We start from the raw sequence: 12,366 nt of genomic DNA, 5'->3' as shown, positions 1-12,366 counted from the left end.
GGGTTGAAAGTCGTTTTTGATGTCTTGGAATCAGCCTGGTTGCCAGGGTCAGTGTGGGTGAGTTTCCAGCTGTGTTCAGAGGTTTGGGGTTGTGGGTAGGCTGCCTGTTCTGAACGTGGGTCAGTGTGCCTGGGCTGCTCTCCTTGGGAAGTGCGGCCCCGGCGGGGGTGGGACGTGTCACAGGTGTGACGGTGAATGTCTGCAGGGCACGCCCAGCTCTCACGTAGGGATGGGTCAATGTAATTGCCAACTACCAGCCGTGTATGGACTGAAATGGCTGGCACGCTTGGCCATTTTTATGAGAAACACTTTATTGCGGGACAGCCATTACTGCATGTGGTACTTCGAGTCACTGGCCAGGCCGGGGTACTTTGTGGCTCACCTCGCGTCCCAGCCAGCCTTGCGGTATTAGCTCTTCCTGAACAGCAGCCCTCTGTAGCTGAGACCATAACAACACTTTAAGTCGTTAAGAAGATATTCTCGGCCCCTTCTCGCTTCAGCCATCAGACTGTAAATCACACAACACTCATTCTCCATCAGATAACAGCTTAAGACAGAACACTGTCAAACTGGTTTATACTCCATTTCTTAAATCATGTCATGGAGGAAACATTTTAAGAACATGGAGTTGACTTTTTTTTCCTTTTTGAATGACCATCATAAACCTAACGCTTTCGAAAGAGCTCTCAAAAGACTAAGAATTGTTTTCGGGATAATTCTGCCTCAGTAAATCCTCTCTATGTTCAGGCGTTTATTAGGCCATTACTTGTTTTGGAGGACAGATCATCCTGGCAGCTCGTTAACTGGATAAACGAGGGCTTCAGTGAAAGATTTTCGTTGAGGCTTTGTAGGGACCAGAGGGACAGGGGCAAAGTTCTTTGGCCTCTGCACTTGGAATCCTAAGACAGGGGCCGATTTTAGCTGGGAATGCCCCTCCCTGTCCTGTCATCATTGTGAATTTTGTTCCTGTCACCCACACAAGGAACAAGGCCGCCAGTAGGGTCTGCCCGCATGCGTTCCATACGTATTTCAGGCATCTTTGGGGAACCGTAGATTTACTGTGTGCTTTCCGAACCTGACAAGGGTTATGGCAGCTCTCAGTCCAGATTATGCATTTCATGGAGCTGAGGCTGCAGAAGTCTGTGCTTCTTAGGACAGCAGCTGACTTTTTACTGGGACAAGTCTAGAAAAGGCCCACCTATAATGAGGTACCATTTTGCCCTGCAGATATTTTAAAAGATTATTTGGTGTTGACAATATTACTTAAATGATTTTTGCTAAGACGTCTGACTAAGGGAGACAACAGAGAGGATTTCAATCAGCGCTTTCCATCTCACCATCGGGGGTCCGCTCTGTTCACAAATAATCCACAAATGCAAGTTGTCTAAAATCTGCTGAAGAGGCATGGCAGCCATTTCCATGCTGCTTTTGGTGGTGGGTAAATAACATGGCCTTTCATATAGATCTAGTGGTTTTTTTCAAATAGTCCTATGTGGAATCCTTGAAATGATGTGGCTAAATTCAATAGACAGGAAAAATACAATATGGATTGTGGGTCCTGGCCGTAAGCTATATATCGAACTAACCAACCAACGCAAAGCTCTAGGAGAGTGTTTACTTGAAAACAATTCATAGCCTTCTTCCAGATTAGCCATAATTACCAAAAAGAAGGGAGGGAGGGAGCTCAGCTAAAAACATCCTTAACTTGGTATAAATAATGACAAGTTTTTTTCCCTGGGTTGTCTACATCTTAAAAGATGGGAACAGAAGTTCACCTTGATGCGTAAGCCTGGACAGAGTCAAGTAGCTCCTTCCTAGACCCAGAGTTTAAAAGCCTAGTGGATGGCAGCACCCACCCCTCATACAGAGGGACTTCCACAAAAGGTTGTCCATTAATTTTGCTTTATAAACTTAATGAACTTTTGCTAAAAACGGATCCTGTGCCAGGTAGCATGCCGAGTGCTGCGGCTGCCACCCCTCCCCTCCCCCCAGAACCAGCCAACCAACCAACCTCCTCCTCAAGCCACAGGGCACCCGGGGGAGCCAGTCTTCCAGCACGTTGCCCTCCCAGCCTCCAGGTGTGTGGGCTCCAATGACAGATGGCACTGGCTTCACCTGTGGCGCCAACTCATACATTTCAATGAGATTTCCCCCTGAATAGCAAACAGAACCAGACTAAATTCACACTCATGCAAAAATGTATTTAAAGTTGTATTGCACTTAAGCCCAGTTACAAGTAGAGCCATACTTTGTGGATTTCTTAGGGTGTTAGATACGCATATATTTTGAATATCTAGTCAGGTTCCAGGTAAGATATCTGAGCTGTGCTCTGATATGTTTTTTTCTTTCTATGAGCAGTTATAACAACACAATCTCATTTTAAGGATTTCAGAAGTGGGCGTTCAAGACAACAAGCAATTGTCAGAGCTGGATGACAGTTAGCATTTTAAAGATCAAGTGCTTTTTTGTGTGCTGAGGTAACTGGTTTATAACATTGTATGTTTCACGTGTGTAACATTATATTTTGACTTCTCCATACACTACAGTGTATTCACCATCAAAGGCTGAGTTTCTGTCTGCCACCATATAGTTGACCCCCTTTACCCATTTCGCCCTCCCTCTACCCCCGACCCCCAGCAATGGCATTCTTCTCCTGAAATGATCAGTCCGTAAGACGGTTTACATATGACGTGATACTGTTGGTAAATGGCCTCCATCTGGCCGTCTCCGCCCCTCCCAGACCCCACTTAAGTAAGCCCTTGATTTAAAATGGTCTGGAAAGATCGTCCGGTGCTTTCTGTAAGGGTTGATGACCAAGAAGCCAGACCTTTGGTGAGAATGGAGTTTGTAAAACAAAACTGAATCTTATCATTTCTTACAAAATCATGATCCCGCCAGATTCCAGACTCAAGAGCCATGGGCTGGGGGGGTGGGGACTGGCTCTGCCTTTCTCTCTCAAAAAGAGGTTTGATGAAAATATTTTACTGTCAGGCCCAGGAGTTTTCAGTACTGCAACGGGATGCGTGAGGGGCACGCGGCTTCCTGGGTGATGTAACGTACCGTATTCTCTTAACACTTCTAAGTCACTCATTTTTTAAAAAGTTAGTTTTTAAAAAAACCTTACCTCTTCATGCTTGTCTGAAATAAGCCAGATGACTGGTCCCTGCTTTTCTGGCTGGGAAGAGGGGCAGTCCTCAGGGAAGTCCTGAGCGATCGTCTGCAACCAGGAACCACGAGCTGCTAAGTTGGTGACTCTTCTCCGGGTCCCCAGCTGCCACTGGAGCACCGTTCATGACGGAAATGTTTGTACTCTTCTTAGTACAAGAGAGAATTCAGTGTCAAATCAGGGCCTCCAATGATTTTCTTTTATGTCACGGTTTATTTGACATGTGCTCTTAAAAACCAGCACTTGCAAAACTGGCCTTTAGTGTTGTGAGTCAGAGGTGACAAAGGCGTGCAGTGAACAAAGGGGTGCCCCAGTGCGACACAGAAATAGTAGTATTGCCATGAGAACAGGGGTGAGGGCAACGCAGCCTCCATGGACTACTGTCAACTGTACCACGGTTACCATTAAAGGTCAAGATTTCGATTTACTAGCTTACCATCTTATTCTTTCCAGGCAAAACAAATCAGTTTAATGTTACAGCTTTTTTTTCACCTTTTAAAACTTTTTGGTCTGAGGGTGGGGATGGGGGTTTGTCCACTGCACAATCTTTGATGTGTAAGTTAATTTTTTATGTGATGTTTCAGTATAAATTTTATTCATTAAATTTATTTGAAAACTTCTGTTGTCTTTTTTACCAAAAAAAACCCAAAAAAACCATTTATTCTCAGACCTCTGCCTTCTGGGATCCCTGGGCATTGAATGGGCAACATCACTTTTACTCAGTGATGGGAGAATACAGCTAATTCCTGGTACTAAGACTAATGAGAGCGCCTCAAACAAAATACTGCATCCAGATCACGGCCTCTCTTCATCATCGCTAATCCCCAGCACCTGGAACGACGCCCGGCCCTTAGCATGTGCTTAAAAATATTTGTTGAGGGACCTGCGGAATGAAACGTTTTCCTAGGGTGGTGACAGTATCTGAAGCAGCATGTGGCACTGAGCTCGGCGTCACCGTGCACTAGGACGTGCTGTTTCTCACCACTGCTGCACCTCCCCCGGAAGCGTGTGATGTCGCTGAAGCAACGGCGCCAGGCCTGGTCTGCGTGGAGGTGGCACCTCAAGGCGCAGGTCGGGCGGGGCGTCTGGCTGGGGCCTAGGACGTCAGCGCACAGGCTCCAGCCCGGCCGTGGCAGGGGGACCCGAACCCGTCACGACGACAGCTGCCTCTCCAGCACCTCCTTTATCACCTTCGGATCTGCTCGGCCGAGAGTCGCTCTTCGGACCAACCCAATCAGTTTGTTTATGGCCCTGGGGTTTCCCTTCTTTACATCCGTGACCTTTAAAGACAAATTATTTTAGAGGAGAAAATAGAGGCTCTCGCCTAAAAATCTTAAATCAAGTTTACGTTTATGGAAACTTAAATTCAGTTTCTTTTTTTCTGTATTAGATATAGAATGAGAAAAGGAAAAAGGGGAGGCGGTGACCTTCGGAGGAGGTTTCTGGGCTCCTGGCAAAGGAGGTGTCTGCCACCCCGCCTCCTGATTAGAAGGGAATGAGGCGGACTGTGACGTGTCACAGCTGAGGAGCTGGTGCACAGGACCCGGGTGCCGGATCATGAAGCCCCCTGACCCTCCGGGGGGCTCAGCGGGCTCTCCTCCCCCCACTCCCTGCCAAGAAGCTCGTTTGCTAGAAGACAAAGCCACGAGATGGCAACGCTCCCCGAGCATCTGGGTGGGGGAGAGCCTGGCTGGCAGGCTGGAAGGGCCGGGTCAGGGGGCGCTGAGTGCCTGTCACACAGCCACCGCGTCAGGGCCACCCGCCTGACGTCCTGCTTCTGATCGGCAACAGCGTCTGCGAGTATCTGTGCGCGGTGCTGCATTCTGAGTCTGAAACTCAGTGTGTCTTTATCAGTCACTCCAGATGAGGCTGGAAGATGGAGATTGCCGAGACCCTGCACAGGCTCACTTTCCTTCTCGAGAGCTCTTTACAGAGCTGTTAGTGTCCCCGCAAGCTGATGGGTAGGTGGTATCATTCTGAAAGGGATGCGAGCAATTTTTCTCCCCGCTGAAAAGTTATCTCTGGACAATATGATTAGACTTGGGGAGGGAGGGATGCTCCTTATTTTAGCTCTTCTATTTTGTTCTACGCTCAGAACACAGAATGACTTGATTTCCAGCTATGTTCCTGTCAAGGATTTTCTCCGTAATTTACAAATAATTTTCCCTTCTGCCTTTCTTCCCGGCTCTCAAAGGCACGGAACTGAAGTGTTTCCCTGTCTCTGCCCCTGTGCAGTGCTGCCTGCTGCTTCCTGATAGAGACGTCCTCTTACAAAGCAGAGCTCGGCAACCTTGGGAGAGGGCCGCAGGCCTGGGAGGTCGAAACTTGCTAACACCCCCCTTCAACCGAACCTCCATGAGATTAAGCTCCAGGGGGGGATTTTCCTTCTAGGAAAGGCTGTATTTTTCCAATAGTCACCTCATTTCATCTCTTGATTCTAGCTTAAAACTGACAAAAATAACTGGGGGATTATTGATGAAACCGGGCCAACCATTATTAGGAAGCACCGCTGGGCTGCAAGGGGGAGAATCAGAGGGGCTCCTGGCTGAGTCCTCAGGTGGCCCCGGCCCTGGGCCTCTGCCGGCGACCCCCTGCCCACCTGCCACTGCGCGTGAAGACCCCCTTCCCCCGAGGGGCTAAGTACCACTTGAGGATGTGCGTCCAGCGTGGAGCGGCAGAGCTGCTCCAGCGCCTCTGCATCCTGCATCAGTTCAAGCTGCTTTTCCGCAACAATCTGTGCTGGCGTCTTGCCCTTACTCCTCCACAGTTCCTCCAACACCTGCGGGCGGAGAGGGCCGGGGTCAGCTCTCTGCCAGCTCCACTTGCTGGGGTGCAAGAGCAGTCAGTGGATCCCCAGCTGCATGCAGACACACCCGGGGCCTCCCCGCGCTGAGCTGCGCCCTCAGAACAGAGCCCGAGACCCTGCCGGTGGAGACGCTGGCGGAGACGGGTCGTCCCCACTCACTGACTCCAAGGGCGCAGCAGGGAGGGCGGGGAGTGTGAGAAGATGATCACTCACAGGGCCCCTGCTGACGGGAGTGCCACTGAATTAATTAATTGCGGTGACATGTTGGTGAAGGATGGGGCCACACGGGCTGCAAGAGGGAACCACTGCACTTAGAGGGGGTCATGGAAACTTGGCCTCTGCTGGGAAACGGGAGTTTTTTCGGGGAGGGGGCGAGAGAGGGGCCCATAATGAAGATACAGAATGGAAAATGACGAAAAACATAAATCACAATCCTTAGGGCCCAAGGCTTACCACATCCATCCCCACAGGTGGATGTGGCCCCGAACCTGGCTAGGATAATTAGCAGTTGACGGTGTGGGTATTTTTCTACTTAAAAAGATAACCAATTCCCAAACTTAATAAAGTTAGAAAAAAGGAAGACATTTGTAAAGAAGGGATGACCCAGGGCAGTTTTCCATGGTGCCTGTTTCTCTAGTGTGAGCTGGAAGGGGAGGGGATCCCCGTCTCAGCCAGCAGTCGGCACTGAGCACTTTCCAGCCAGGAGCCCCTCTGCCCAGAGCAGTGTGCCTTCAGCTCGGCTGTCAGGCGCCCACGGTGACCGTGGCCCACAGGCGTCTCTGGGGCATCCTTCCGAAAGCGCGCCTACAGGGCACACTCTGGCGACCACCACACAGCCCTGGCCACGTACGCAGACCTGTCCCGCTCTTAGAAAAATACTGAACATAAGTGCCTCCAACTCAATTCTTCAAATGTGTATTCAGCCGACAATGAGAAAGGCATTGAGGAGAGAGGGGCACACAGTGGGTAAGAACCTCCCCTGCTCTCAGCGGACGTACTGATGGCGCGCGCACAGCACAGGAACCGGAGAACAGACAATGTGTGATGCGGATAAGACTCAGCGTCTGAAGAGCTTCTCTGCCCCCTTTCCCTGATAGATTTATTTCTCTTGAATAAGACTTACAATTTTAAAACATTGTTCCTAATTATAAAATTCAATACGTGTTCACTGTAGGAAAAAAGGGAGGAAATACAGAAAAGACAAAGAGAAATCTTACCCGATTCCCATCCCCTCAAGGTGACCAATGTTAGTATTCTGGTATACTGGTATAAGAAAACCTTCCCTGGTTTTCTTTCTGTTTTGTAACATAACTGTGATCACAGCACATATACAATTTGTAACCTGCTTCTGTTTCACTGATTACAGAAGTACTTTGTTGTATTAACAAAAAAATCTAATATTCATCATGATTTACTTAAATGACCCCCCACTGGTGGATTTTGACCAGTGTTTATTTTGTTCATCTGCAGAGTCTCCTAAAAAAGTTTCTAGTTGAAAATGTCCAACATTCAGGAAGAGAGAATGGAGATCTCAAGAGAGATCAGATCCCTAGCTTATAACAGAAATCACCTGCAAGAGTGATTTATGAGAATCTATGCAGCAACTCTCTACAGGAAAGCCTGGCAGGGGTGGACGCTGCTTGCAGCCCAGGCCTGGGAGGAGCTGAACACCTGGCGGTCATAGGCCCCTGCAGCCACTGTGGCTGAAAGTGCAGAGCTGAGCTGGCCACCCAGGGGTCAGCCTTTGCCTGGCACCCAATACAGCTGGGACCCGACAGGCCCAAACACTGGTTGGATCTGCTTGGGCCAAAATCATAAGAATAAAGGCAACTGAGGCAGGCAGGGACCAAAGGCCGAACCACACCTTCCAGAAGGAAAAGCAGGACGAGGCTGGGACGATGCTTCGACACGCGGAGAGGCTGGCTGCTCCCTGGGAGACTGGGGAGGGGTACCAAGGAGTGACCTAGGGAAGCACACCTCGGCAGCCTCCAGGAGCAAATGCCCGGTGGCTGCACGGTTCTCCCACTCCCAGAGTGAGACACATCAGCTCACTCACTTCCCAAATTAGCACCCCTGGGCTGACACAGTGGATTCCAGAATCCAATCCTCTGCTTGTTCCTATTTAAGGCACAGATTGTGCCCTCCTGGCTGTAGCCCAGCAGGGCGGGAGCCACTAAAGGGGGCCCGGCCGCCTCCAGGCCAGACTCTGCGGCCTCCCCGGGCCTCCTGGCTGCAGACATCGTGGCTCTGTGCTTGCCAGCCTCGTGCTGCGGCATAAATCCTCAGCTTTTGTCTGTGTTTAATCACCACCCTGGGAAGTGCTATCGAAGTACAATTGTTTCTGGCCAGGCGTGCAGCTCCCAGGCCTGCTACTGCTCACCCAAGATGGACCACATCACAAGGGGGTCCTGGTGCAGGGCCGGTCATCTGGGTTAATAAATGGCCACCGGGGTTGGGAGTACTGCAAGCTGGGGACCCCCGATCACACCCCGACCACCGAAGCCGGCTCTGACGCATGGGGCGGAAACTCAGGCTTCGGTTCCTGGCGACCGAGCACACGCCCTCCTAACTACTAGCCAACCATTTCTCTAGCTAGAGCTATTTTTAAAGAATCTGGAGGGAAGGACAGGAGGAGAGCACACAGGCTGCTGGCCTGTCCCTGCCTGTGGGGCTTCCGGGGTCCGAGGGTGGCGGAAAGACTGGAGAGGTGGGGAGGGAGGGACGGACAGACAGACAGACAGAGAGGGGCCCCTCTGGGCAAAGGCACGTATCGTGAAAGGTCATTCTTCTAGAAAGGCACAGACATCAATCTAGGCCCTTAAGAGAAGCAGGGCACGGGAAAGTGTGCAAAGAACTGGCACACTCAAAGGGAGAAAAAGACATCAAATCATTCGTAAGTTTTACTGCACGACGTAACATTTTCTACATTAAAAGGTTTTTGGTGATTTCTGTTTAAAGTAGGCCCCAAAGTAGACAAGAGGAAATTGCTTAAATGGCACATTCGCGTGTTATGATTCGACTTCCATCTCTGTGGAATCCCAGTCCAGCCTGGTCCCACAGGAAGCACTAGAGGGAAAATCCTTGGGAGACGGTGGACCGTCTGCACCTACTCCAGGCTCGCACAGAGGACACGCGTAGGCATCTGGGGTGATTTCCCCTGGGGCCTGGCTGGCCAGCAGTCTGGACAATGCCCGGGGCCTCCGAGTCCCCAGAGGCTCAGGACCCTGGCATGCTAGCTGCAGGGGTGTTGTGATTCTGCAGGTGGGAGTGTGGTGTGCCCTGTCCTTGGCGAGGGCAGGAGACAGGGGCTCCTTCACTAGACAGAACCGGATCCTGTGAGAGGAGCCCGGGTGCTTTTGTCTACAGTTGCCAGGAGGTTGCTCAGGGTGATAATCTTTGAGTTTCTGTTTCTGAAAGACGGGGCTGCCTCACGGCAGCAACCTCTTAACTCCCCTGGGGCCCAGGGAGCTGAGGGGATGAGGTTTGTAAACCTCAGAAACACTGTTGGGACACCTGGGGGGAAGGTGCAGTGAAATGTGTCAAGGATGAAAATAATGGACAATCATGGAAGGGAGAGCCGGATGGCAAGAGGTGGATTAATAATAAATTAGACGTAAAGTGGGAGAGTCTTTGGAGTTCAGAACGTTCTCAGGGCAGGATGGCTCTTTCTGCGTATCTGTCATCCTTAGGAGTCATTTTCTCAGTCAACGTGCTTTCTCATCTCCCGGTTATTCAGTCACTAGTAGGACCTCTTCCAGTTCTGTCAGAGGAAACACCAGTAACCAGTGGAACCAGAGTCGTTCTGTCTCACAGGGTTTCTAAAGCCTAAGGCCTACTTGGATTCCTCTGTCAGATTCAGTAAAAATTAATTATAACACATTTATGTGTTACATTTTACAGTAGACTCTAAAAATAAAAAGGACGCTCAATGTAATTAGTCATCAGGGAAATGCAAATCAATTCACCATGAGCTACTACTTCACACCTACTAGGATGACAACCATCAAAAAGCAGGACAATTACAAGGGCTGGCGGGGATGTGGAGAAACTGGAACCCTCACACACTGCTGACGGGACTGTAAAATGGTGCAGCCCATTTGGAAAACAGTCCGGCAGGTCCTCAAAATGTTCAACATACAATTACCACATGACCCAGAGATTCCATTCCTATAGGTACAGCCCCAAGAAATTTGAAAACATATGCGCCAACAAAACCCTGTACATATGTGTTCAAAGCAGCATTATTCATAAGAGCCAAGAACAGGAAACAACACAAGCGTCCACTTACTGATGAATGGTAGACAAAATGTGGTTCTGTCCACAGGATGGGATAGTCTTTAGCCATAAGAAGGCATGAAGTACTGGACTTTGAAAACATGACACTAGTAGGCGAAAGAAGCCAGACACAAAAGGCCACATATTGTATGAGTCCATTTATCTCAAATGTCCAGACTAGGCCAATCCATAGAGACAGACAGTAGATTAGCAGTTGCCTAGGGTAAGGGGTTAATGGGGCGAAACTGCTAATTGGATGCAGGGTTATGGTTTTGCAGTGATGAAAATGTTCTGGAATTAGATAGTGGTGATGGTTATAACCTTGTGACTATACTAAAAACCAATGAACTGCACACTTCTTAAAAAGTAAAACTAAAAAACAGTACACTAAAACCTCTTATTTTCAAAAGCCTTATTTTTCTAAGCTCCTGTCTGCCCAGCCCACAATCCATCCTACTAACTGTATGTATGCACAGAAAGCTGCCTGGGATGATGTTCACCCAATATATATATATATTTTTAATTTTTTAAATTTTTTGGCCACGCCATGCAGCATGTGGAATCTTAGTTCCCCGAGCAGGGATTGAACCCACGCCCCCTGCAATGGAAGCGCGGAGTCTTAACCACTGGACCGCCAGGGAAGTCCCATTCACCCAGTGTTAATGGTAGTTATTTCAAGGTGGTAGAATTGGAAAATCTTTATATTTTTCAGCATTACTTAAGTTTGTTACAATGAACAAATACCATTTTTTTTCCACCAGAAGATCAGCGATTTTTTTACAAAACAGAAAACAAGGTAGAAAAATTAAAAAGCAAATCCCCTAAGGCAGTGGTGTATAAGGGAGATGCCCTCATGGGACACACAATCAGACTTTTATTTTGGTTCTGTGATTGCCTTACAGAAGCCAGGATTCACCCCACCTCGTTTAAACACGCTGGAAGCCGACAGAATCCAAAAATGTCTCTATCTGTATCTGAACCCAGCTGTCAGCATCCCCCAGCAGTTCTAGTCTCTCCCCTCTGAACCTAACATATTATCTGCCCTAGGTTTTCTTTGCTGGGGCAGGAGGAGTAGGAAGGAGAAGGTTTTTTTCCTCTTTGGTTTCAAATACAACAATTCATTTGCTCTTATGTGTATATACAGTTTCTTTCTGCCCTCAGGCCATCTAATCATTCTGCTACTGCTAAGCACTGTCATAAACATTTGTATTCCTCTGACATCCAGGCAACAAAAACCCTTTCCTAAATGTGGCGCAGTCCCTATACTTGACAGCCTCACTTGGTGGTGGGTAAACAGAGCCTTTATTAGTTCCCATCCCCAGTTTCACAGCACAGAGCTGGGTGTATGCTCCATGGTGCCTCGTAATTAGCCAAAAGCAGCCGCTTTTCCAAAGCCTCACTGTGTAACCTGCCACTACTGAGGACATGTATAAATATTAAATGCCAAAGGCACCATTAAAATAACATTAAGTTACTGGCTGAAGAACTGACAGCTGTGATATCTCAAGTCGAGATCAGGCGGCCGCCTTGGTGTTCTTTATCCTTCTGGGTGCTTATTTGTAAGAGTTGTCTGAGTTCCAGGGACCTTGCGCCCACCTGAGACCGTCAGGTGGGGCTGGAGGTGAGGCGGAGGGCCGTCTTTGATGAGGATGCTATTTTTCTGGGTTTTCACACACTGGGCCTATGTGTCAAACTGGATCTACTAAGTGGGAGGCAGTCTCTCTGGCCTCACCCTTCTTGCTGGAAGACTGACTTTCAGGGGCAACCACGTGACAAGACAAACGAGCCCCTGGTACTGGGTGGGAGGCTGTAGAGGACGGGAGAGGGAGGACAAGGGCCAGGGAGCAGTGTCGGCCACACAGGCCACGGGGGAAGCGCACAGGCCGAAGCCCCCAGGAGCTTCAGGGCCCGCCTTTCACATAAACAAATGTTTGGGAAACATTTCGGGCAAAGTCAAACAACTACTCCGTCTGGTTAGCAAAGATGAGAAGCAAATTACCTGCGTCATACATAGTACTGGCTTTATTTCATTTGCTAAAATAATGTTTCTACCTCTCAGTATAAAAATAGCACTTAGAAGCATTTAATACTTCAAAGATGAAATTCACTTAGTGATGGC

At 48.9% G+C, this 12,366-nt stretch overlaps 1 protein-coding gene across 6 annotated transcripts in view; it reads right to left on the bottom strand.

Moving 5' to 3' along the window:
* The window catches only part of GATB (glutamyl-tRNA amidotransferase subunit B), an 81,083-nt gene that overhangs the window by 416 nt on the left and 68,301 nt on the right, over positions 1-12,366 (bottom strand). The window contains exons 12-15 of one of the 6 annotated variants that reach the window (XR_014294786.1): positions 5,811-5,945; positions 3,125-4,446; positions 2,012-2,153; positions 383-508 (exon numbers count right to left, since the gene is read on the bottom strand). Coding sequence is in view for 3 of the 6 variants with exons in the window: in XM_082629336.1 (XP_082485462.1) it covers positions 4,318-4,446; positions 5,811-5,945 (264 nt within the window). In the remaining 3 variants the exon portion in view is untranslated. The other 5 variants (XR_014294785.1, XR_014294787.1, XM_082629336.1 and 2 more) reach the window with 5 other exon arrangements.

This window comes from Mesoplodon mirus (assembly GCF_964341445.2).
Source record: "Mesoplodon mirus genome assembly, chromosome: 2".
In the NCBI taxonomy this organism is placed as follows: Eukaryota; Metazoa; Chordata; class Mammalia; order Artiodactyla; family Ziphiidae; genus Mesoplodon; species Mesoplodon mirus.
This window is presented reverse-complemented; position numbering and strand designations above follow the sequence as displayed.